The 27059-nt window shown below is 40.9% G+C and overlaps 1 protein-coding gene and 8 non-coding genes across 9 annotated transcripts; 5 read left to right on the top strand and 4 right to left on the bottom strand.

The window, feature by feature from the left end:
- Nucleotides 1–304: 304 nt before the first annotated feature.
- trnal-cag (transfer RNA leucine (anticodon CAG)) lies at nucleotides 305–387 on the bottom strand. The gene has a single exon. It is a non-coding gene; the product is annotated as a tRNA-Leu (tRNA).
- Nucleotides 388–1592: 1205 nt separating this feature from the next.
- Nucleotides 1593–1666, top strand: trnam-cau (transfer RNA methionine (anticodon CAU)). The gene has a single exon. It is a non-coding gene; the product is annotated as a tRNA-Met (tRNA).
- A 664-nt stretch (nucleotides 1667–2330) lies between these two features.
- On the bottom strand, nucleotides 2331–2413 carry trnal-cag (transfer RNA leucine (anticodon CAG)). The gene has a single exon. It is a non-coding gene; the product is annotated as a tRNA-Leu (tRNA).
- A 94-nt stretch (nucleotides 2414–2507) lies between these two features.
- On the top strand, nucleotides 2508–2581 carry trnam-cau (transfer RNA methionine (anticodon CAU)). Its single transcript has one exon. It is a non-coding gene; the product is annotated as a tRNA-Met (tRNA).
- A 664-nt stretch (nucleotides 2582–3245) lies between these two features.
- On the bottom strand, nucleotides 3246–3328 carry trnal-cag (transfer RNA leucine (anticodon CAG)). The gene has a single exon. It is a non-coding gene; the product is annotated as a tRNA-Leu (tRNA).
- A 94-nt stretch (nucleotides 3329–3422) lies between these two features.
- trnam-cau (transfer RNA methionine (anticodon CAU)) lies at nucleotides 3423–3496 on the top strand. Its single transcript has one exon. It is a non-coding gene; the product is annotated as a tRNA-Met (tRNA).
- Nucleotides 3497–16912: 13416 nt separating this feature from the next.
- Nucleotides 16913–16994, top strand: trnas-aga (transfer RNA serine (anticodon AGA)). The gene has a single exon. It is a non-coding gene; the product is annotated as a tRNA-Ser (tRNA).
- Nucleotides 16995–17906: 912 nt separating this feature from the next.
- trnak-uuu (transfer RNA lysine (anticodon UUU)) lies at nucleotides 17907–17979 on the top strand. Its single transcript has one exon. It is a non-coding gene; the product is annotated as a tRNA-Lys (tRNA).
- A 5919-nt stretch (nucleotides 17980–23898) lies between these two features.
- On the bottom strand, nucleotides 23899–26920 carry LOC143712783 (uncharacterized). Its single transcript, XM_077204792.1, has 7 exons — nucleotides 26465–26920; nucleotides 26265–26355; nucleotides 25959–26145; nucleotides 25702–25820; nucleotides 25216–25444; nucleotides 24771–24917; nucleotides 23899–24245 (listed from the first exon to the last, which is right to left on the bottom strand). Exons 1-7 carry the CDS (start codon nucleotides 26854–26856, stop codon nucleotides 23986–23988), a joined length of 1425 nt encoding a protein of 474 aa, XP_077060907.1. The 5' UTR covers nucleotides 26857–26920; the 3' UTR covers nucleotides 23899–23985.
- Between the last annotated feature and the right edge of the window lie 139 nt (nucleotides 26921–27059).

Here is a 27059-nt window from a genome sequence, read left to right as displayed (position 1 = left end):
ACTGCATCTTCTTCCGGTAAACATCACAACATGTTATTTCGTGAAATTCAGTTGAATCCGATTCAATCAACATGTCCATTTTTTCTGAAATGTCATGACTTGAAATTCCAAGTGCCATAGAATCCCATACATTGCACTAAAGTGTTACTTTAAAGGCCATGTACTGCAGGTCAGTGTTACTTTAATGTTTGGTTAATTCTAGCATGAACTGAATTGCAGTGCTTTGTCAACATTACTGCATTTCTTGATAAACTTGCCAGAGGGTTAAAGACTCTAGCTTGGGCCCGCAGCCAATGGTTAGGTTTGTCAGAAGTGGGATTCGAACCCACGCCTCCAGGGGAGACTGCGACCTGAACGCAGCGCCTTAGACCGCTCGGCCATCCTGACATGATGGTAAGTGATGAGCAGCATTTTTGAACCTACACGGAATGGCAGGTGATCTAGAATCTAGGGCTTCACCGCTCACCTGAGTCAGAGCACATACCTCGTTGGCGTAGTTAGGCAGTGCGTCAGTCTCATAATCTGAAGGTCGTGAGTTCGAGCCTCACACGGGGCAGAGTGGTGCTTTTTGATACACGGGACCGTGTAAATAAAGGAGCTGCTTTCTGTATTCGCTTTTATGCCTTTGTCCATTTCTTCATATGCAATGTAATTGAAATCCAGTGTTTTTTTAAGACTAATGTTGAACAAATGCAGCAATAGTATTACTCTCATATTCATGTCATATGTGTCAGTGTTGTTACAATGTTTTGTTAAGGCTTATATCATTCTTTCATTCTAATGGCATGTCTTGTTAATGCTAATGTAATGTTTTACATGACATTCCTTGAATCTTGTGTCATGACACTCCACCCCATGCCCCCAAACCCATGACATTTCATTCCAAGAAATTTCCAAGAATCCTTGCCATGAAATTCTACTGCATCTTCTTCCGGTAAACATCACAACATGTTATTTCGTGAAATTCAGTTGAATCCGATTCAATCAACATGTCCATTTTTTCTGAAATGTCATGACTTGAAATTCCAAGTGCCATAGAATCCCATACATTGCACTAAAGTGTTACTTTAAAGGTCATGTACTGCAGGTCAGTGTTACTTTAATGTTTGGTTTATTCTAGCATGAACTGTTATTATAACACATGTTATTTCGTGTAATTCAGTTGAATCCGATTCAATCAAAATGTCCATTTTTTCTGAAATGTCATGACTTGAAATTCCAAGTGCCATAGAATCCCATACATTGCACTAAAGTGTTACTTTAAAGGTCATGTACTGCAGGTCAGTGTTACTTTAATGTTTGGTTTATTCTAGCATGAACTGAATTGCAGTGCTTTGTCAAAATTACTGCATTTCGTGATAATCTTGCCAGAGGGTTAAAGACTCTATCTTGGGCGTGCAGCCAATGGTTAGGTTTGTCAGAAGTGGGATTCGAACACACGCCACCAGGGGAGACTGCGACCTGAACGCAACGCCTTAGACCGCTCGGCCATCCTGACATGACGGCAAGTGGTGAGCAGCATTTTTGCACCTACACGGAATGGCAGGTGATCTAAATCTAGGGCTTCACCGCTCACCTTAGTCAGAGCACATGCCTCGTTGGCGCAGTTAGGCAGTGCGTCAGTCTCATAATCTGAAGGTCGTGAGTTCGAGCCTCACACGGGGCAGAATGGTGCTTTTTGATACACGGGACCGTGTAAATAAAGGAGCTGCTTTCTGTATTCCCTTTTATGCCTTTGTCCATTTCTTCATATGCACTGTAATTGAAATCCAGTGTTTTTTTAAGACTAATGTTGAACAAATGCAGTAATAGTATTACTCTCATATTCATGTCATATGTGTCAGTGTTGTTACAATGTTTTGTTAAGGCTTATATCATTCTTTCATTCTAACGGCATGTCTTGTTAATGCTAATGTAATGTTTTACATGACATTCCTTGAATCTTGTGTCATGACACTCCACCCCATGCCTCCAAACCCATTACATTTCATTCCAAGAAATTTCCAAGAATCCTTGCCATGAAATTCTACTGCATCTTCTTCCGGTAAACATCACAACATGTTATTTCGTGAAATTCAGTGAATCCGATTCAATCAACATGTCCATTTTTTCTGAAATGTCATGACTTGAAATTCCAAGTGCCATAGAATCCCATACATTGCACTAAAGTGTTACCTTAAAGGTCATGTACTGCAGGTCAGTGTTACTTTAATGTTTGGTTTATTCTAGCATGAACTGAATTGCAGTGCTTTGTCAACATTACTGCATTTCTTGATAAACTTGCCAGAGGGTTAAAGACTCTATCTTGGGCCCGCAGCCAAATGTTGGTTTGTCAGAAGTGGGATTCGAACCCACACCTCCAGGGGAGACTGCGACCTGAACGCAGCGCCTTAGACCGCTCGGCCATCCTGACATGACGGCCAGTGGTGAGCAGCATTTTTGCACCTACACGGAATGGCAGATGATCTAGAATCTAGGGCTCAACGCTCACCCGAGTCACAGCACATGCCACGTTGGCGCAGTTAGGCAGCGCGTCAGTCTCATAATCTGAAGGTCGTGAGTTCGAGCCTCACACGGGGCAGAATGGTATTTTTTGATACACGGGTCCGTGTAAATAAAGGAGCAGCTTTCTGTATTCCCTTTTATGCCTTTGTCCATTTCTTCATATGCAATGTAATTGAAATCCAGTGTTTTTTTAAGACTAATGTTGAACAAATGCAGTAATAGTATTACTCTCATATTCATGTCATATGTGTCAGTGTTGTTACAATGTTTTGTTAAGGCTTATATCATTCTTTCATTCTAACGGCATGTCTTGTTAATGCTAATGTAATGTTTTACATGACATTCCTTGAATCTTGTGTCATGACACTCCACCCCATGCCTCCAAACCCATTACATTTCATTCCAAGAAATTTCCAAGAATCCTTGCCATGAAATTCTACTGCATCTTCTTCCGGTAAACATCACAACATGTTATTTCGTGAAATTCAGTGAATCCGATTCAATCAACATGTCCATTTTTTCTGAAATGTCATGACTTGAAATTCCAAGTGCCATAGAATCCCATACATTGCACTAAAGTGTTACCTTAAAGGTCATGTACTGCAGGTCAGTGTTACTTTAATGTTTGGTTTATTCTAGCATGAACTGAATTGTAGTGCTTTGTCAACATTACTGCATTTCTTGATAAACTTGCCAGAGGGTTAAAGACTCTATCTTGGGCCCGCAGCCAAATGTTGGTTTGTCAGAAGTGGGATTCGAACCCACACCTCCAGGGGAGACTGCGACCTGAACGCAGCGCCTTAGACCGCTCGGCCATCCTGACATGACGGCCAGTGGTGAGCAGCATTTTTGCACCTACACGGAATGGCAGATGATCTAGAATCTAGGGCTCAACGCTCACCCGAGTCACAGCACATGCCACGTTGGCGCAGTTAGGCAGCGCGTCAGTCTCATAATCTGAAGGTCGTGAGTTCGAGCCTCACACGGGGCAGAATGGTATTTTTTGATACACGGGTCCGTGTAAATAAAGGAGCAGCTTTCTGTATTCCCTTTTATGCCTTTGTCCATTTCTTCATATGCAATGTAATTGAAATCCAGTGTTTTTTTAAGACTAATGTTGAACAAATACAGTAATAGTATTACTCTCATATTCATGTCATATGTGTCAGTGTTGTTACAATGTTTTGTTAAGGCTTATATCATTCCTTCATTCTAATGGCATGTCTTGTTAATGCCAATGTAATGTTTTACATGACATTCCTTGAATCTTGTGTCATGACACTCCACCCCATGCCCCCAAACCCATGACATTTCATTCCAAGAAATTTCCAAGAATCCTTGCCATGAAATTCTACTGCATCTTCTTCCGGTAAACATCACAACATGTTATTTCGTGAAATTCAGTTGAATCCGATTCAATCAACATGTCCATTTTTTCTGAAATGTCATGACTTGAAATTCCAAGTGCCATAGAATCCCATACATTGCACTAAAGTGTTACTTTAAAGGTCATGTACTGCAGGTCAGTGTTACTTTAATGTTTGGTTTATTCTAGCATGAACTGAATTGCAGTGCTTTATCAACATTACTGCATTTCTTGATAAACTTGCCAGAGGGTTAAAGACTCTATCTTGGGCCCGCAGCCAAATGTTGGTTTGTCAGAAGTGGGATACAAACCCACGCCTCCAGGGGAGACTGCGACCTGAACGCTACCTGACAGCCGTGCGGCTGTTTCACAACAGCCAATCAAGCGCGAGCACTCCATCATTGTTGAGCGAATGGCGTTCTCGGACTTCATCTTTGTCAGAGTTCCTCGGCCAATCACGCGTCGTATCTTCATCTTTGCTTGGCGAATGGCGTTATCGGGCTTCATCTTTTTCAGAGTTCCTTGGCCAATCACGTTTCGGATCTCCATCTTTGCTGAGCCAATGGTGTTCTCTGGCTTCATCTTTGAGAGGATTCTTTGGCCAATCACGCATCGAATCTTCATCTTTCAGGCGCCATGGAGAGACGGGCTCTTTTTTATTCTCAGGTATACCCGCGCCGAAGTATTGCCGTTCATTCATCGAATGTCAACAAGTAAGATAAACTACATTAACAACAATACAATAATACATATTTCATTTTCTTCTCGTATTTTATGACCCATTAAGGTGTTTATTGTTATGATCTATCGCGATCTTGATCTGCTGGCAACCTCAGCATTTCATCTTAATGTGTTGATGAACTACATTAACATCAGCAACATATTTTTCATATATTGCTAACTTTTTCTCGTATGTTATGCTGCATTAAGGTACTTTTTAATGTTATGATCTATATATCTTGATGAGCTAGTATATTGCAGCACTTTTCTATTACACTATTTTTTGATAAACTACAATCTACATTAACAACAACATATTTTAATTTGCATTTTAAAATGTAAAGTTGTTTAGTGTCATGATCAGTCTTGATGTAGTATACTGCAGCACTTCTCATGTTATTGTCTCCAATGATGAATTACATTAACAATAATATATTCGTGGATTTTTACCTTTCAGTGTTCTTTAAGGTGTGTTTAAAAATGTCAATATCGATCATGATTCTGGTATGTTATTGTTTAGTGTTTAATTATAGTAGTACTGTATCAAATACAGTAATAAGTAGTAAAGCGTTAGTAATACGTAAATGTAATTTATGTTTTAGCTAAAAAGACTAAACATGTTTCAAATGTTCCAGAGATGTCTAAAAAGTCACACAAGGCCATGGGGGACGATGAGTGGATGTCCCGTCTGCGGCGGTTTGCCAGCACAGGGGTTTGGAAAATAAAAATAAAATTTTTGCTTTTTATTTATAAAGCTTGATAAAGTGATACCACCTTTTACCGTGGATAACAATGTTGGCTATATCTAGTCCCATAGCTCCTCCAACGATTAAATAGGCAGAGACAATTTCTGATAGGCTTTGGGTTTTGCTCATTTATTCAAAAAAGTATTTTGTATAAAGCTTTTAAATCTTACCTCAAACAAAGTTGATGTGTCAGCAGTCCATTACCATTACCTATATCAATAATATTTATGTTAGGATTAATTTAGGATCAATTACATGGATTAATATATCCATGTAATTGACTATCTAATTCTAAGCTGCAAACAAATATATATATATATATATATATATATATATATATATATATATATATATATATATATATATATATATATATTTGTTTGCATCTTAGAATTAGACAGTCAATTACAATTTCATCTGCGATTTGCAGTTAGGCTCCATTAATTAGTGTATAATTGTAAATAAATAAAATATATATATAATGTGAATATAATTAATTTGTGGCCACTGTGTGTATTTCTCCAAATATCAAAATATGCGTATCCACAGATTACGAAGCACAGGTTTTATTTATGACCTCATTACAGATATAAAAACACAAGCAAACAAAAACATTTAGAAATGATTTGGATTTTAATAATTGCCAAAGAGACCAGTTAGTATTGAATTTATTTTTATTGGGTGTTATATTTATTTTTATACAGCTTCTCCTTGCTGTTTCTGCTCTCAGACTCTTGCTGGTGTACAGGGACGGATTGTCCTGATTAAATGTGTAAATGTCTGTGAATGTTAGATTTTGGCATGCCTGTGCGTAATTAGATCGGTAAAATGTACCACGAATGAAAGATGAATACAACCTGTTTTCCTCATTCTTGATTGTTCTTTTACCAGACCACAAGTGCTCCACCTGCATCCACTCCTACCGCTGTCCCAACCTCTACCTCAGCCCCGACCTTTACACGGCCTGCACTTAACTTATCAATGGTAAAGCATTATTTTAATATTTGAGTAGATTACCTCCTCCACAAGCAATGATCTCCGGAATTTCCCAATGCCTTTTATTGGTAGGCTGGAAGATTATTTGTGTATTCTTCAATAGGGAATTCATATCATCAAATTTCCAATGCATGTATGATATTACATGAATGTCAATCTGTTCAATAATCTCCTTCTTTTAGTTTACAAAGCCACGATTTGGGGGATCCATTAGTTCAGCAGCCAAACCCAGCCTAAATGTACAAAGGCGGATTCAGGTAATTTAAAAAGACCTTAATATGTTTCATCATCATCATCTTTATTATGGTTGTTGATAATGTACAATATGTATCTTTATAGCCTGGTAGTCACAGTCCGCCTCCTTCAGCCAGACCCAGTCTTTCACCTTCATCCAGTCCTTCTCATTCAAGCATTCAACCGGCAGCCAGTGCTTCTCCTTCTGCAGCCAGACCTCCTTAAACCAGTCCGTCTCCTGCACCCAGACCTGCTTCTGCAGCCAGACCTCCTTCTGCAGCCAGACCCCCTTTAGCCAGTCTGTCTCCTGCAGCCAGACCTCCTTCTGCAGCCAGACCTCCTTCAGCCAGTCTGTCTCCTGTAGCCAGACCTCCTTCTGCAGCCAGACCTCCTTCTGCAGCCAGACCCCCTTCAGCCAGTCTGTCTCCTGCAGCCAGACCTCCTTCTGCAGCCAGACCTCCTTCAGCCAGTCTGTCTCCTGTAGCCAGACCTCCTTCTGCAGCCAGACCTCCTTCAGCCAGTCTGTCTCCTGTAGCCAGACCTCCTTCTGCAGCCAGACCTCCTTCAGCCAGTCTGTCTCCTGCAGCCAGACCTCCTTCAGCCAGTATGTCTCCTGCAGCCAGACCTCCTTCAGCCAGTCTGTCTCCTGCAGCCAGACCTCCTTCAGCCAGTCTGTCTCCTGCAGCCAGACCTCCTTCAGCCAGTCTGTCTCCTGCAGCCAGACCTCCTTCAGCCAATCCTTCTCCTGAAGTCAGACCTCCTTCTGCAGCTAGTCCGACTCTTACATCCTTGGTGAGTGCCCATCTATTTTTTGTGGCATCTCTTACTTCCTGTGTGTGAAGTACATGTACATGTGGCTTATTCTAAAAATTAGGGGGTACATTACAAAAATTACTGTTGGTTTATGTTTCCCTGGTGAATTTGTCAACCATTACAAACAAATTGAATGTTAAACTTCAAGTAAAACATGTATATGAGTGTTATTTTTTTCCATTTAGCCATGTATACAGTGATTTTTTTAAAAATCATTTGAGAACCAGTTCTCAAATCTGCCTTAAATATAATTTTGTTTGAAGAAAATATAGGCTAATTATCATAAATGGACATGAAATTTCCCCTAATGCCCCTTTGTAGAATTACTTGTATGCAAACTTGAGAGAAACAATGTTTTAATATTACATCTCTAATCTTTCATTGCTTTTGAATCAGGAGGAGCATGTTGCCCCTTCTATGCCCGGACCTGCTCCTGCATCCGAGCCAGATCAATTTTGGCTGCCCACTAAAATGAGGCAGACAATCCCCTCACAGGATCAGAGGTGGATTGCTTCTGCGATCTTTCACTCTGGCAGACTTAGGACAGACTTGAAGCTCTGGTATGAGCCACCCGTCCCTTCCCTCATCTACCAGCAGGCTCCATCTCCAGATCGCTTTTTTAATCACAGGCTTCTGGTGTGGATGCCCTACCACTTGTGGAAGTTCAGACTGTTCTGTCCTGCATGTGGGAAGCAGCTGACTGGATATGGCCTCCAAAAGAGAGCACAGAAGGTCCTGGACATCGACAGGTACTGCCTTATGGTAACAGAGACTCTCAGGTGTACTGTGTGTTGCCTGAGTTACCTGTCTACCAATCAGACTGTCCTGGACCAGCTCGATGTGCCCCATAGAAGACTTTTCCGTCTGATTTTGACACAGAAGTGAGTTAAAATCTACACGCCTTGTACAGAATTTTGTAATGTGTTTATAATAAAGTCATTCATATTTCAAAATTAATAATTTATTTTCTGAAGCAGAAATGTGTAATATGAAGTAAATGCAAAATAAAAGAGAGGAAGAGAAAAGAAATTTATTTTACCATAAAATAAATTACATAAGCAAATCTTCTCTTTTACACAAAGGTATGCTTGTGACATTCGTGTCATACGCATGCTGAGGGAACGGACGCTGGGCAACAGTCGCACAAGACTTGTCAAACAGCTGAGGGAGAACCACGGGGAGGAGTGGCTTGACCGTTTGGCGCACTATATGGAGGAGTGTGCTGGTTTTATCAACCGCCCCAGCCTCTTACCTGTCATGTGCCAAAAGCCTCCAGAGCCCATTGATGTCCCTACTAGCAAGTGGCTGCTGTCAGTTTATGGGAGGGACATTATCAGTCGCATAGACCACATCAAGGCAAGCATAACCTCCACGTTTGGGACCATTTTGAAAATGGACTCAACCAAACAGGTAATTGTTTGACATTATTACTGATGTTTTAACTGTTGTGAAGTTTGAAAATGATTTGTGTTATGCTTTATTAATATTTTTAATTTGGTTGATTTTAGATCACAAAGAAGTTGGCAGGCACAGCCAGGGGAACAGCACAGTGGGTGACTTATGTTGGCAATGAGACAGGACAAATTCTTATCAGTGTCTTGACTGCTCAGGAAGGTCCAGCACTGGACACCATGGTCTCCGGACTGATTAACAGGTACAGCCAGGCGGCCGTGGCTCCACCACTGCTGCTGTACGTGGACTGTGGCTGCTGCATAGAGAAGGGGCAGAGCAAGCTACAGGCCAGATTTGGAGGATGGCCTGACCTCAATATCAGGCTGGACATCTGGCACTTCATGCGTCGGCTGGCAGTGGGGTGCACCACTGATGCTCATCCTCTATACCCAGTCTTCATGTCACGTCTCTCTGCGTGCATTTTTGAATGGGACCCAGATGATGTGGCTTTGTTGCGGCGGGCAAAGAGAGAGCAACTGCAGGAGGAAGGTGTGCCTGTCATCACAGATAACCTTGTGGACCGACGCATCACCAAAAAAGAGCTGGCGCTCTATTGCCGTCGGAGGACTCGTGGGGTGGAGTCCACAACCCGCTACCTTGACAGGCTTCTGCAGGAACTGAATAGGGATAAGGGGAGAGATATGATGGGGGTTCCTTTGCTGGACACAGTGAGGATAGAGCACATCTGGCGTGTTTGAGATGAGGCATGTTAAGTGATCCAGGATCCGCCAGGTGTGTTTCTCTACACTGTGACGGGCACCACCACCACCAAGGGAGGATTAGTTCTCATGAAGTACAGATGTGCTAGGGGCTCGACCTCACTTGAATCTTTCCACTGCCACCTAAACAGGTTCATTCCAGGTTTGTGGCTCATTGTGTTTGCAGTATAGTATATATTCAACACAATAGAACATCTAATATCACTTTATATTTTCTGAAGGAACTCATTATCCCAGTTTCATGATTTTCATTGTTCACTTCTTTACAGGAACCACTGCTAAAACACTGAATTTTCAGTTGTATCTCCTGGAAGGCCTGAACAGGTGGAACCAAGACCGGGCAGCAGCATCAATTTCCACAAAATCCTCCCCTCTTCTCACCTACGTAGGGCAGGTGGTGCAGAGCATCAACACCAACAGCCTAAATGTTTTTGGAGAGAAGCTTGTCCCCACCTTCCAACCTCCTGCACAGTACACTGGTAAGACTCTCACTGTACATTTTACAGCACATGGTTCTTTGCTAATGCAAGGGCTATATGTTTAACACACTGCATTCTGTTTTTAGGGGAGCTAATTGGAGTGGACTATCTACTTAGTCAGACAGGGCAGCCACTTCAGTCAATAGATGCTGACAATGAGCAGACAGACCAGCTGCTGGAGGAAGTAAATGTAGATGAGCAGGATGAGGGATTTGAGGAGGACATCAATGAGGACCCTACACTGAGTTTCCTCCTTGAAGATGAAGCTAACTATAACCCACCTACAATTCAGCCTGTTCATCCCTCATCTCAGTCTTCTGCTGCCTCATCATAGTCTGCTGCTGCCTCATCCCAGTCTGCCTTCTCCCAGTCTGCTGCTCCCTCATCCCAGTTTGCCTTCTCCCAGTCTTTTGCTGCCTCATCCCAGTCTGCCTTTTCCCAGTCTACTGCTCCTTCATCCCTGTCTGCTGCTCCTTCATCCCTGTCTGCTGCTCCTTCATCCCTGTCTGCTGCTCCTTTATCCCAGTCTGCTGCTGCCTCATCCCAGTCTGCTGCTGCCTCATCCCAGTCTGCTGCTGCCTCATCCCAATCTGCCTTCTCCCAGCCAGCTGCTGCCGCCTTCTCCTCTCAGCCAACTACATCCATAGACCAGTATGCACCAGGTTCCCCCACTCATGTGCCTGAAGAGCTTTTGGTATGTAAATTTCACAATAGGAACTTGCCACGAGCAAATTAATTTGTAATTCGACAAACTGATTAATACTACCGTTAAGATGTAATTTCACTGATCTCTTTTTTTCTTTACCATTTAAAATGATACTGTTTTAGGCTGTGGATGACCAGAACATTCCAGGAATGGACCGGGTGGACAGACTGGCTGAGTATTTGGTAGAGCTGAGGACAAGCACAGGGTTAACACTGAGCAGGCAGCAGGTATGTAAACATTTTGAATGTTTGTTAACTTGGAAAAGACCACACAAAACACAATGTGACTGTAAAAACAGTGTTACTGAACTATGTATGCGAAATTACCAGTTTCCTTTTAACTCTGCTATGCCTCTATACTTCTATCCTTCTTCAGGTTGATGACATTGTGTGCTTGTGGCAGAGCCTGCTTGAATATGACAAGCAGCGAGTGAAGTTTGCTGCCAGACACCAGGACAGGCTGACAACAGGGAGGTTCAGGTCTCCAAAAAAGAAGGCTGTTTTCAACCCTGGAGTGAACAGCCTGAAACGGAGTGTGTTAGCATCTACAGCTTCACCTGCCCAATGGCCAGACTGCTGTCGTCTCGTGGAGGCCATTTTCATCAGGCTCTGTCGCATCCATCAAAGTCCGAGGAAGAAAGAGAAGTCGCTGGTCTCTCATTTTACAAGATTACCGAAAGATCCGGCAGCTGATCCTGTCTAATGGTGCCATCATGCAGGACACTACTCTCCAGCTGGTGGAGGTAAATCAGACCACTCTGGTTCAGTGGCACAACGGCAGGGTTAAGAAGCAAGATCAGACTCTTCTGCTTCAGGGGATCGATCTGCCTGACCCTCTTGGTATTGCTGCTGAGGCTCTCCCACCTGCCAGTGTACGTGCTGTTGCTCCACCCCAGGTCCAGGGAGAGCAACATATTTACAAACTGCCACAAAGCACAGCTGGGCAAGCTAGATTAAAAAGGCGCATCACTAGCTATACAACTGAGGCAGTCATACCCAAGCTGACAACCCTGAGGCCAATAATTCCTCGGCCCGTTGGCAGCCTTCAACCAGAACCTGTCCTTCCCAGCCCCAGCGCGACTGTCCCTCTTGCCTCCCACACTACCCCTACCTTCACACTGTTTGTTGTCCCCCAAAACCCTTTTCCTGTAGCCCCAGCCACTCCCAGTTTCGTCCTCCCAGCTCCTGCCACAGTCAGTCAATCTCAACCCACCGTCCCTCGTCCATACCACAGAAAGGTTGAGGCAAATACCTGCAGGAAGTGTGGACAATTTAGGACAGCAACGACTGGGCACAGCCAGTTTAGAGGGACTATCTACTTCCCTGTCACAGAGACACTTACGAAAGAACAGTGGCTTGAAAAAGTAAAGAAAAAGAAATAGCTAATTTTTTATATATTTTGTATATTTTTTTATATATACATTACATTATTTTATGTATATATATATATATATATATATATATATATATATATATACTCACTACTATGTATATAGTTTTATAAAGTTTTTTATCTTTGTGTGTTTATTACTATTATATATGTTATTTATTATTAGGTTGGGGGTTCGACCCCACTCAGGGACTTTTATTTTAATTATTTTATATGTTTTTTTTTAATACTCGTATTGTTTCTACTTTTGTGTGTTTACTACTGTTCTCCATGTTATATATATACTCTTTATTATGTGCATAGTTTAATGTTATATTTTATTGTTAAAAAATAAAACATTTTATTGTTCATAGAATTGTTTCTCGTCATTCAGTAATCATTCAGTGAGCCTGAGTCAAAACAATATTATAATTATTATTATTATAGGCCTATATATCTCATATGTATAGCACATTTCAAGGAACTCCATAGTCATATGGGTAATTAATAAATAAAAACGTATCGATACAAGGCCCCCACTCCAGAGCATTTTTTCACACACCGGCTTGTCTTGTGGATGCCATACCACCTTTGGAAGGTCAGGCTGTGCTGTCCTGTGTGTGGAAAACAGCTCACAGGTTATGGAGCCCACAAGTGAGCCCGCCAGGTTTTGGATGTCGATAGGTACTACCTGAATATCACGGAGACCCTCTGGTGCAGTGCCGCTGGTTGTAAGATGGGTTACATTTCCAGTAGCAAGACCATCTTGGACCAGCTGGATTTGGCACACAGAATGGAGTTCCGACTGATCCTGGCACGAAGGTGAGTATACTGAAATGATTTAGGCCTGCTCTTCTCCCTGGCCCTGCTCCTCTCACTGCACCTGCATCTCTCACTGCATCTCTCACTGCTCCTGCATCTCTCACTGCTCCTGCACCTCTCACTGCATCTCTCACTGCTCCTGCACCTCTCACTGCACCTGCATCTCTCACTGCTCCTGCACCTCTCACTGGCCCTCATTTATCAAAAGTGCATACACCAAATTTCCAGCGTACACCCAAAACCACAGTGACTTTGATATGAACGTACGCACGTTTTGAGTTAGTGCGGAAATGCGCAGAAAAACAATTCCTAACACCACAAAACGCACTGACAAACTAAAAGATATGAGGAGCTCTTTTCCAAAACGCGATAAACACCATTTTTAAAAATAAATTTGTATTTTATTTCTATTAATAAACTAGTGTTGTGTCTGCAAAGATGAAATTGATGATCACCATCTCCGCAGTGAACGCGCCTATAGAGAGAGTAGCCTATTTCTTTTAGTTTATAATTGTTTCGTTTAAAGACATTTCAAGCTTTCTTTATAGATATATTTCTCATGTCTGTGAGGCATATACTGAGTTTCGGTTAATTTGTGATGAGATGCGCCCCAGTTCACGTGCAATGCAAGGGACCGCGCCCGCACCTCCATGTCATGACTCATGATTATATTGTCTGCTATTTGCTTCTTATTTATTAAATCCAGGCAAATGGTTGATGAAAAAAATATTAAAATTAAGATACAATTTATACAAAACGAAATTCACTTTAAAGAAAGGCTTTCTACAAAACAAAACTTAATTACGTGGCCAAAATCATGTCTGAGCATGTCTCCCGATATATTGCGCATCCTATCTTAGCCTATGTTCACTTTTCATAATCAACATAGATGGGGAAAAAATAACATTATTATTTTTTAACAAATATGAAACTAAATGCACTTAGTTAATGGCTACAACACGCCTAATAGTAGGCCTGAATATTGTTATCATTACTTTTTTCTAGTTCGGCACGAATTACTATTAGCCTAAATGTGTTACTTAATGATTTGAATGTATTTTTAACATTGTTGTATTTAAGGACTGTATTTGTGTGTTATTTTTAAATTATTTGTTTTATGTGGTGGACAATATTGGAACGTGACATTGGAAATATTTATTTTATTTTTACTATTTAATTTATTTTACTATTTATTTTGTTTGGCTTTTATTTATTTCATGCAGTTGCACTTATTTAATTTATATTAATTTATAGTATGAGTCCCTGATTATATGTTGCATGTTCTCTTCTTGTTGTTTTTTGTTGTTGTTTTTTTAGACAAAAAATGGATGGATTTATAGCGTTTTGAAAAAAAAATACAATTAACTTTGAATTTATCATCAACAATATTGTTGTTTGATTTAATAATAATTTTTCATGATGGTGATGGTCTCGATCTCCAGAGAAGTGTCTCCTCTTTGCCGTCTTCCGTGTGTCGATGGTGTAAAATGAGGGTGTGGGGGAGGCGGATACTTGAATATATAGGGGCGTGTTATTCTAATGACGATCGTTTTCAGCCGCGGCATTTATCAAGGGCAGGTATTGCGTACACCTGGATTTCAAAGGTACGCACAGCTTCATAAATCAGGAGGTGAGAGGAGTGTAAGCATAATCTTACGCCAACATATACGCCCGTTTCTACGCAAGAATGATAAATGAGGGCCACTGCCTCTCTCACTGCTCCTGCACCTCTCACTGCATCTCTCACTGCTCCTGCACCTCTCACTGCACCTGCATCTCTCACTGCTCCTGCACCTCTCACTGCCTCTCTCACTGCACCTGCATCTCTCACTGCATCTCTCACTGCTCCTGCATCTCTCACTGCTCCTGCACCTCTCACTGCATCTCTCACTGCTCCTGCACCTTTCACTGCACCTGCATCTTTCACTGCACCTCTCACTGCCTCTCTCACTGCACCTGCATCTCTCACTGCACCTCTCACTGCATCTCTCACTGCAACTCTCACTGCATCTCTCACTGCACCTCTCACTGCATCTCTCACTGCACCTCTCACTGCATCTCTCACTGCACCTCTCACTGCACCTCTCACTGCACCTCTCACTGCAACTCTCACTGCAACTCTCACTGCATCTCTCACTGCACCTCTCACTGCATCTCTCACTGCATTTCTCACTGCATCTCTCACTGCACCTCTCACTGCAACTCTCACTGCACCTCTCACTGCATCTCTCACTGCACCTGCATCTCTCAATGCATCTCTCACTCCATCTCTCACTGCATTTCTCACTGCATCTCTCACTGCATCTCTCACTGCACCTCTCACTGCATCTCTCACTGCACCTGCATCTCTCACTGCACCTGCATCTCTCACTGCACCTGCATCTCTCACTGCACCTGCATCTCTCACTGCACCTGCATCTCTCAATGCATCTCTCACTCCATCTCTCACTGCATTTCTCACTGCATCTCTCACTGCATCTCTCACTGCATCTCTCACTGCACCTGCATCTCTCACTGCACCTGCATCTCTCACTGCACCTCTCAGTGCATCTCTCACTGCATCTCTCACTGCACCTGCACCTCTCACTGCATCTCTCACTGGGCCTGCTCTTCTCCCTGGGCCCCTTGCTCTTACTCTTCCTCGTCCAGACATTACAGTGTGTTTTTTTCTGTTTCTGTGTCCAAAAACATCACTCCTCAAAGTCCTCCTTTTACTGTATAAGTGTCAATGTAATAGAAAAAAATAACCCCTGCCACTGAGTCTAAGCCAGACTGGAATCAGCTATGATTGGCCCAATTTACCCAACATAAATCAGCTGTGTCTCAATTATTCAATTGTTTGTTGTATCAGCTGAGATATATTGTTTTTGAACTGATATCATTGCAGAAGCAGAGGTTTTTATACTGTATCTAAGGTTTGGAATATTGTTTTAGCTATTGTGGGATGGTGTGTGTTAACATTTGTAAATACAACAAAAACAATCCATAATTTTGTTGGGAGGTATTGTCTGTTAAGAAAATGTAAGCATTGTGGAAATGTGTTCACTGACTGCATATTGTGTGAAAACGACATGAAATGTGTGCATGGTATGGCCACAAAAGACTGATGCTGTGCTAATTGTGTTTAGAGTTTTGAAAATGTGTCAACTGGTTGGACAAACGCTTGTTAGCGACTGAAAAAAACTGTAATTGACAATTTACTTCAATCTTTTATTAATCACCTCTGATGTATCCATAATGTCAGCGTGATGTCAATGCTCCATTTATTAATTTACTCAAAAAATAAATATAGTTCAGTTAGAAAAGAGAGTAATTTAAAAAAGATAATAAAGATTTATTATATTAAATGGTGAAATAATAAAATAAATAATACATTTCAAGAAACCACATATTCATATAATAAATACATTTTAACATGTATCCATACAAGGAGAAATATGTTTTTATAAAATATGTGTTAAGGCAAAAAAGCACATGAAATCTATACATATGTGTTCATTCATTAAGAAAATAATAGAAAAGATATTGGGTGATTTCAACCTTGTCAGAGGTTGGACTCGAACCGACGCCGTTCACGTCAGTGATTTGCCCATGAAATATAAAAAAAGGCAATTTTCTGTAAAATATGAATACCAATCTACCAAAAATCACACAGAAGGGTGAAAGGTGGGTTTACCTTTTCCCTTTCCTTTCATTTTTTCTCTTTTTTCCTTCTCTTTTCTCTCTTTTTCTTTCTTCCCCTTCTTCCGCTTCTTTTTCTTTCTCCCCTTCCTCAAAAAGACTATTGTTCCCCAGCTTTAGCTCAGTTGGTAGAGCATCAGACTTTTAATCTGAGGGTCCAGGGTTCAAGTCCCTGTTCGGCCAAACGAGCCTCTTTTTGTGGAGCGGTACGTTTTGTTGTTGAGTTCTTGCTGATCTACACTGGCCTCGGGCAGCGACCCTGCAAGGCACCAATCCACAAACGACATGCCTCTTTCAGCCAGCGTGTAGTCGTGGCAGAGTGGTTAAGGCGATGGACTAGAAATCCATTGGGGTCTCCCCGCGCAGGTTCGAATCCTGCCGACTACGTTGACAGCATGCGAATGCTTTAGTTTGTAAACTTCTGGAGGCCTAGCTTAAACTTTATAAAAGGAAAAAAAGTCACTGTTACAGGATTACCCTTGAAAAGAGTTATGGTGGTAAGAAACAGTTTTGTCTGCAAGCTAAAGATGACAAGGCCCCTTTGTATTCAGGGACACGTCGGGTAGACCAGTAGCTCGTCGTGCTCGTATAGTGGTTAGTACTCTGTGTTGTGGCCGCAGCAACCCCGGTCCGAATCCGGGTCACGGCAAGATTTTCTGGGTGCCATTGAAATTGAGCTCCATGTCACCACCTCTCCTCACCCCGTCCTTCAGACTACTCTTTTTGTGCACGGCGCGTACCCTTGATGTGCTCTCGATGTTCGAGTGAATTGAAACTGGGACCTTCTTTGAAAGCACGAGCTCTCAGGTTCGAACCCTTAGAGAAAAGACTGAAAACGAAAAGCTCCTATTTATTTCGGAAGAATCTTGCTTCAGAGAGAATATGGTGCTTGTATATTTTCTAATCGCTAGGTGTGAGTACACTCGCTGGCTGTTACCTAGAGTGCCGCGGGCTTGCTATTTGCTACAAACAACTGCGCCTTTGACACAAGTTTACAATAACGATAAGAGCGCGGCAAGTCAACAGTATTGAAGCGTGTGAAGAGGCTTTCCAGACAAGTAGCAGTAAGTTTTTGTTCTTTTTCCTAGCATTATTTTCCTTTAATTACAATTATCATCAGTCTAATAGGCTGCATTCCAACTAATTTGCTAATATATTTTGACATAGCAGACGTTTTGACGGCCATTCTGAATCTTCGAAGAAGGAAACGCAATGCATTGGAGGACACTCTTTTTTCTGCGCCAATACGATTCATTTTGCTGTGCGTTCCCATGCAGCACGCACGCTTCTCGTGCAAGAGCCCGGATAGCTCAGTCGGTAGAGCATCAGACTTTTAATCTGAGGGTCCAGGGTTCAAGTCCCTGTTCGGGCGAAAGAGCCTCTTTTTGTGGAGCGGTACGTTTTGTTGTTGAGTTCTTGCTGATCTAAACTGGCCTCGGGCAGCGACGCTGCAAGGCACCAATCCAAACGACATGCCCCTTTCAGCCATTTGTAGTCGTGGACGAGTGGTTAAGGCGATAGACTAGAAATCCATTGGGCTCTCCCCGCGCAGGTTCGAACCCTGGTAAGAAACAGTTTTGTCTGCAAGCTAAAGATGACAAGGCCCCTTTGTATTCAGGGACACGTCGGGTAGACCGGTAGCTTGCCGTGATCGTATAGTGGTTAGTACTCTGCGTTGTGGCTGCAGCAACCCCGGTTCGAATACGGGTCACGGCAAGATTTTCTGGGTGCCATTGAAATTGAGCTCCATGTCACCACCTCTCCTCACCCCGTCCTTCAGACTTCTCTTTTTGTGCACGGCGCGTGCCCTTGATGTGCTCTGGATTTTCGAGTGAATTGAAACTGGGACCTTCTTTGAAAGCACGAGCTCTCAGGTTCGACCCTTAGAGAAAAGACTGAAAACGAAACGCTCCTATTTATTTCGGAAGAATCTTGCTTCAGAGAGAATATGGTGCTTGTATATTTTCTAATCGCTAGGTGTCAGTACACTCGCTGGCTGTTACCTAGAGTGCCGCGGGCTTGCTATTTGCTACAAACAACTGCGCCTTTGACACAAGTTTACAATAACGATAAGAGCGCGGCAAGTCAACAGCATTGAAGCGTGTGAAGAGGCTTTCCAGACAAGTAGCAGTGAGTTTTTGTTCTTTTTCCTAGCATTATTTTCCTTTAATTACTATTATCATCAGTGGTGGAAAGAGTACTGAAAAAACATACTCAAGTAAAAGTAGCATTACATTCCAAAAAATGTAGTGTGAGTAGAGTAAAAAGTACTTGTCCAAAAAACTACTTGAGTAAGAGTAAAAAAGTAGCTTATTTAAAAGTACCCATGAGTAGTGAGTAGTGAATACTGATCTGCGGATTCTACCCCTCACAATAAACACTGTGCACTACAATTTATACATTTAAAAAAATTGTACATACTGTAATTCACATTATATTTTGTTCTTTGTTAGAAAGATTGAAGAATATCTATCATCCATCTTTTTAAAATGCATCAAATAGAGAGATTAAAAATACCCAATTTCTCTCCAAAACAGTATCAATGTTAGTGTTTTGATAAATGAGAATCACTAATATTATCAATTACCTCACATAATGCACTGAAAAAGGCTAAGATAGTGAGCTAACACTAATTACACACTTTAATTCCATGATATTAAATATGTTACAATTTAAATGTAAATGCACATTGTTCTAGAAGGGTGGCATCATCCCTTACATTTTACACGGCTACATTTACTCACATTGTAATGCTGATAATATAATTTGTAAGGAAAATTTTGCATTAAATAGGGAAGTTATATCCAGGAAACTTTTACAAAAGAAACAAACACACACACACACACACACACACACACACAAATGCATGTCTCTTTGTAGTCTCGGTGAAGGGGTTTTATCAGCAGCATCCACACACACACAAAAAAAAAGTTCAACATGAAAAATGTTTTTGCGCAAGTGCACTTGCCAAATGAATACGGATTGTAATGGATCAATCAAAAAACGTTGTTTATTAACGACCCAGATAGCAAAAAATATCCGCACGGCTTCTTTTTGCCGCCGGCCCTAAGCTGTCGGCTATAGGTGCGTCTCGCTGGCGGGGATGAAACGTTTGCCGCCGAATTCGTCACTCCCATTTTTTGCGAGATACCGCCGGCGAATAGCTGGCGGGCCGACTGCTTCATTTTCTCTGGCGGTTGCCTCCGTCTAATGGACCGCGGCCGGCTGGCGGCAAGCCGCTTTGAAATACAAGGATTTCTACTCTCAAAATCGACCAGCCATGGCTATTTTTTTTTTTTTTTTTTGCTCCAAAGCCATTAGGGTTTAGGCTATAACAGATTCTTGAATATTGATTCCATGATAAGGTTTAGGAAATGACATTTAAATTACTTTGAAACTCTGAAGATTATACAGTAAAATATATTTAATTATTTTATGCAGGTACAAATTATTTACATTTCTTTGATTGATGCACATTTGAGACATGCACCAATAAACCAAAAATAATTTGGCAATAAAACTTACTTGGCAAGAAATATCTTTCTCATTAGGTTTTAAAATAGATATTTAATTAATGGTATGAACAATTTAGCAGATTATTTTTTTAAAGGCAATTAAAAAAATCTAAACACATAACATATAAATGTTAAAAATGTATTACTAAAACACATTACAAAGACTGTGAACTGTGAAGTACTGAATTGTGGAGTTAGACCGTACAGTTTTGCACCATTGCTGTGTTCAGGATTTTTTGGGCTAAAACGGTGGCTCGATGACGCACTGGAGCCACTGAGTCTGGCCCCTCTCCTAACGATATGACTAGAGCACATTGCATCAGTTTGCCGCAGTTAGATTAGAACACTTAAATAGCACGGTGTTACAAACTCCTGTACGGTAGGTGGCGGTATGCACCTAAAAGTTGGTTACAACTTACAATCCGCCATTAATCAAGAGAAGAAGAAGATTGCCGAAGTTACTACAGCCTACAGTTTGCTAGCTAGCAAAGTTATCGACTACCATCGTTTAAGTATATGTTTCCTTTTTGTGTAACGCAGTATTATGTTTACATTGTTTTTAGTTTATCTTTTTAAAATATCTAAGTTAGTAATCTTTGTTCTTGCAGTATGCTGCTAGTCCAGTAGCTAACGTTAGCAAGTGTTAGCTAACACATGCTGTTTTGCCTTTGTTACTGTACACACTGAGGTTAAGCAATGTTGCTAGTAACGTTACATGTAGAAATGTAATTCGCTACTTACAGTAGTTAGCCAAAGCTTTACATCTAGAAAGACTACGTATAACTTGTGTTTTTTTCTAACAAAACATAACATAATAATGTATATAAGTTGTGTAAATTATTTTGTTTGTCCGAACAAGTATGCTGCTAGTTCAGTTCACAATGTAGCAACAGTGGTTAATATTGGTTCTCTTTGATCACTGCAGCAAGCTTTATGGAATAGAACATGTGACATACAACATGCATGGATTGGTTTGGTGCACCTCAGACAAGATGCCAAAAAGTATGGTGTCCTTGATAACATCTCATGCTTCCCATTTGAAAACTTCCTTGGGTGCCTGATTAAACAATAGGAGAAAGTCATCGCTCAGTTATTGGCCCTTGGACCCCCCTGGCACCTCGTGTACAGCATGAAGTTTTCTGCTATGAAGGTATATTCTAGGCCTATGTCTTAGTGTCCAGTGTTTTAACAGTATTGAAAATAGTGCCTTTAGTTGTATATTTTTTTTTAATGTAGATTTCCAGAGACTCCAGAATGGAAAAACAAGCCCTGAGGGAAAGCAATGCACCAGCAGGTGAGAACATGCACACTTTCTTAAATTTAACTTTTTTTGTGTGTGATGTAGGTCCAAAATTACCATATGCCTTTCATTTTGTAGCTTCAGATGACAGCGGCTCACTTCGAGAGCAGGTTAAGCAAGTTGGGACAATGTTGAAGACGTTTGCTCGCACTGGGCAATCAGGTACAACTTGCAAACAACGCAGGCGTTGGTTGTTGGTTTAATTCCCACTGGGGTCACCTGTACATGTAGTAGACCTAGATATAACTGTCATAGTTTAGTAATTGAGGGACCAGGACTGACTACTTTATTCTTTTATTCTGGGAACCCCTGTAGGTGCAGATCAGACCCCAATGCTGCAACGTCTTGGAGAGTGTGGTGATGGTGTGCGTAGCATGGACAACAAAATGGACACTATGCTGCAACATTTTCAGTGCCAATGTGTCTGTTGGAGAGTTATCCCTGCCAGGGGATCTGTTACTCCCCCTAGACACCCAGGAAGATTTGGCGTTACTTGACAACAGTATGAGGCAGGATAAAGAGCTCCAGGAACAATTTGTAAGTGTGCTGATTTTGTTTATAACGCCATAGTAAAAAAAAAAACAGTCATTTTTTTTTCTTCTAAAAATTAAGATTGTACACTGCATATTCTACAGTCTGAATCCACAGCCTGTTACATTTTAAATTTATGAGAAGCTTCAGAGAAATGTAATTTGTTACACTTTTGTTTTTTTGTATTTTCAGCTTCGGTTTTTGGAAATCGCATGTGGGAGGGACCTAAAGACAACCGTGTGGCGAATGCTTCAGAGTATCTTCTCTAATCACCTTTCCATCAATACAACCTGGACTGGTGTAGGGGATAAAGCATGTTTTAGAGACCTTTTCCTGAAGACCATTGTTCAAAGTAAGTTGGATATTTTTTTTATATTTAAGTAGATGTGTATGACCTTAAGGGTTAGTTCGCCCATTTAAGACATGAAGTTGTATGCAATCCTTACCAGCACTATAGTGTATACACACTGACCCACTCTGTTGTCACCCCCCTGGTCCGAGTTCTGACCGCTGGAAGTTTTTGAATGAAGTAATCCCGGCTACTTTCCGGGGCCACAAAACTGTGCGTTTTTACGTGAAAAAAAGATTTGCGTTTCAAAGCTTGATTAATTTAACACAAAAAAAAACACGCCGGGCAAAATTCATACCTCAGTTTTAATGCAGCACTATTTTCCTTCCGTTTCTATCAATCCGCGCTGCTGTCAATGTCAACAGTGCGCACGTGACGATTAGCTGTTGATAGCGCGACTCGCCGACAACATGTCCGACTACGAAACTTCAGATGATGAAACTAATTTTAGCACAGTGTCAGACGGATCAGATGAAGACAGTAATTTTAACTCAACGACAAAGGGATATCTTTATGAACCGGAGTATACCGATGCCGAACTTGAGCAGATGGACAAAGAACGGGAAGAGAGAGAGCGAGAGGACAGAGAAGTTGTCCAATCTGATGCTGGGCCCACCACAGCTGTAGCAAGAGGCAGGATGAATGACAAATGGTGGTGCACTTGTTCCAATTGTGAAGTTATGCCAACAGAGGTTGAAAGCTATTGCTGCCACGAATGGGAACTCATCATGCCACAGATGCAAAACCTTTCAATTGACGAGGACGCCAACGCACCGTCTGTCTGCATTACATCCAATGACGTGTTCCCTGCGATGCTAAATGCAGGTGTCCTGGAGACGTTCTTCTACATCCCTAAAATAAATTGGAAAAAGCGACCCAAACCAGCTGGACTTGACGGTCAGATGTCGGCAGAGTAAGTGTGATCGCTCATCTTGCTTTGTAGTTTTTTATGTATTAATTTAACGTTGTCTTGACTAGTGTTGGCTATATAATAGTCTATCTGACTGCATTATTATTATACTGAGTGGACAATAATACAATCATTAATAAATTAATAATTATATGGAGTTGACACCAAATGTACCTAACTTACATCAAACTTTGAAATACTGTCTTTATAACCAAATGTATCTGCCAATTCATTTCACAATTGGTGCTCAGTGTTTGATGGATACTAGTTATTGCAATTATCTATAGGCTATGTATTTCATTCTTACCTCCAGTGTTTTTCCCAACAAATCTTCAGCAATCATTATGTTGATTCTTTATAAAGCTCTCCTTGCTGTTGTCCATATTTGAGAAAAAAAAAACTATAAATCAAGAAAACTGTTATCTAATTTTCATAAAATGTAACAGCTAATATTGTGTTTGTCTTCTAGACAGTACAGACTTGTTGCCTATCGCATGGTGACAGAATGGGCCCTGAAAGGAGAGAAGCTCGGCAAAGGCTACAGACGTGTTCTTCCCTCTTGTGTGGTGAACCTCATAAGAACAAAATATCCATCACCAAATGGACAATATCAAGGGTTCAAGGAATCAGAAGAAGCACACCTTTTGTTTTAGATGTGTTAAAGAAAAATGATTTATTGAACATTGTAATTTTCAATAATACTTTTTCACATATGTACATATGTACAGAATAAACACTGTGAATGTTTAAATACTGTCATCCCTGTTGTTAAGTTATTTTCTGAGGCGGGATGTATGTTGTGCCACCAAGTCATCTTTGATTGGCTTTGGAGTGGCTGCAATATTGGCCGGCAGGTTGGATGGAGGATGTATCTGGAAAACCTTGTCTCTAAGTGTGACATTTTTGTCCAGCCGCCGTAACATTACCTGCTGCACCAAGTCTTTCCTGAAGTCTTGTTTTGTTGGCTCATATAGTTTCCTTACAACCCACTGATTGGATTGCCTTGAATAGAAGACGTTGTATTTGTCTTTTCCTGTAAATTAAAAGAAGAAATTGATCACAAAAACAGTATTTCCAAAATAAATAAATTTGCCAACCGCACAGCCAAAACAGTGTAATGTTTGAAAGACATGATTATCCACTATAATGCTTCCAAGTAATAATGCCCGGTGTTTGGAAAGAGTAAAGTAATACATTTTTTTTTCTTTTGTGAACTCAAAACGTCTACAGGTCAAGCCAAGTGATAGCATGGCATGACAGGGTAGTTTATGCATTTTTCAAATATACATAGATGATCAATGTTTTGAAACTAGCAATACATATATTATAACTTCAGTATAGGCCGTTATTACAGTACATATAGTAATTTCATTCAAGAGCGGAATGTTGTTGAATAGCAACTATCTGTGTTAGTACAGTTTTAATAGTAATAGTTAGTACATGTTGCTAAATAGTAATATAAATCTCAAGTAACATATGGAGGTCAGGATTTTTCTAAAAATATGTAAAGTTGTGATCAGTGGTAATGGCGATGATGTGCTGTATCTGCCATACTCACCCAACTTAGTGCTGTCATGCTTACGGCCAACATTGTGGTTGTGATCCAAGATACTCAGTTGGATCCTGGCCTGCATGGTGACATATGAGTAGTGCCGTCTCTTCTCTGCATACTTGAGCATAGAGCTATGAAAAACCTCAAGGTTCCCTAATGTAGAAAAAGATTTTATAATACATTTTCTACATCACATATCCAAGACATGACATTTTATGTCTTAAAAATTAATTTCTAATGCTATGAGAGAAAATTTATATAATTGCCTTATTAGAACACTTGCAAATGCATATTTATTTTAGCAAAGAACAGATGCAACAACATACACGTATTTTCCTTCAAATGGGGCGCTGATTTCCTGTCAATAGTCAAATAGCTGCAATACACAAGTATGTAATGTAGGGACACACCTGATCAACTAAGGACTACTCATAGTAGTAGTGTAACGTACCTGTGTGTTTGAACAGTGTCAACTGATTGAGGTCTTTCAATAGGTATTTGTCAAGTACAACAGCCTTGAGAGCGTTGTAGGCACTACAATCTTTTGCCAGCCATTTTTTTCTCCTTTGCTGCTCCTCAGAAAGGTCTTCATGGTAGCACTGGTACTCCTGGCCATCATCTTCCCAGCGGTGAATGCCACACACATGATGCAAGATAGAGGTCCACCGGCGTCTCAATTCCTATTGTTTTTGTTTGTTAACACGAAACACTGTTTAGCAAATTACACAAGGCGCTAAAAATCCAATGATGAACACCAACTAATAGATTACTATAACATTTGTTGGCAAGTGGCAGTTGTGATATAAAAATCTTGAAAAGAATAAGAGATGAAAAACAAACAATTGCATTATAAAATAAAATAACTTTTTTTTAGAGTTGAATAAGTTAATTCTCAATTCCTATATGAAAATCGGTTAAAAAATAAACTAAACTCCACCTTTTCATCTCCACCACAAGAGCTGCACGACCACCAGAAGTGATTTCCCAGAGACTTGACCCACGGCTGCAAGTCCCGGTTTTCTTTTTTCTTTGCTGCTGCACTTGCCTTCTTCATGCCTACATTTTTTTAATAAAAAAAGGTGAAAAAAAAATATGCACAAGTTACCCAACTGCTTCCTTCAATTTATATATGCAAAACGCACCCAATAGTGTAGCTAGCGAATAAAACACATATGCTGCAACAAATACTAATACCTTTTGCAACATGCCATGGATCAAATTCATGTCTGAGGGTAGGGTAGAACTCTCTCATGATCTTCCGTATTGAAGGATGTCGGTCAGTCGTAACAACATCAACACTAACTCCAGAGTCCAGTAGACGATCCAGTCCCCTCCGGAAACCAACAGCCTCCATCGCGGGTGAACTTGAAGCCTCTGATACCTTTGTTGAAAATACAGGCATAAGAGAAAGACATGTGCAGAAAAGGAACACAAAATCATAAAACAATGACAATATAAAAGAGGACAAATTACATCATTTTAAAATATAATTTATTTTACCTGGATTAGATCAGACATTATGATCTTTTTTGTTGAGTCATCCATAAAGCTGTAAGTAGTGTATTTAGCACTGTAGCCTGGAGAATCAGATCTGGAATATTAAAAAAGGGAAGTGCCTTGTAAGATGCTTGAAAATTATGTAATTGTAATAACATAAGTCTACAATTTCAGTCATACAATACCCAAAACATACAATGTACCTTGCATCGCCTCCAATGTCTGTGTGTCCACCTGCACATGCAGTGTCCTGAAGCTCTGACAAAATTGACTCTTGCATGTCAGTGTACGCCTGATGAACCACAGGTATCAGATAAGTCGATTGAAGTGAATAATATGACGTCTTCTTTGGCAGTTGTAAATTGATGAGATCAGCCCACTCTTGAATTTCTGTGTGTGTTGTTCCGGTAAAAAGAATGGCTGCTGAAGACACCAGGTTATTCTCTGGCATTCCACGGATCTCAGGACAGGATCGCCAAACTCCCTTATGTTGATTCAGGCATGTCCATTCCACCTTTATGATGGATCCATTACACGTTGTGGTTTTCTCATCTATGGCTACACCGCAAGTGTGACAAGTTGTAAAAAGTTCCATAAGGGCTGACTCGTTCACAATCCACTTCCTCTCTGAGCAGTTGCCTTGCTGGTCTACTGTCACACTCACATCTGAGGATGATGTTGTAGAGCCACTCAGTAGAAGAAATGTGCTGTCATCAGATGCTTCTATGGAACTCAAACTTGTATCCAGTGTCTCAGGTGCAACCGCAGAGCTTGGGCACATTGACTTTGAATAAAGAA

Source organism: Siphateles boraxobius, unplaced genomic scaffold, assembly GCF_051911475.1.
Source record: "Siphateles boraxobius isolate OS27281-9 unplaced genomic scaffold, OSU_SipBor_1 51, whole genome shotgun sequence".
In the NCBI taxonomy this organism is placed as follows: domain Eukaryota; kingdom Metazoa; phylum Chordata; class Actinopteri; order Cypriniformes; family Leuciscidae; genus Siphateles; species Siphateles boraxobius.
This window is presented reverse-complemented; position numbering and strand designations above follow the sequence as displayed.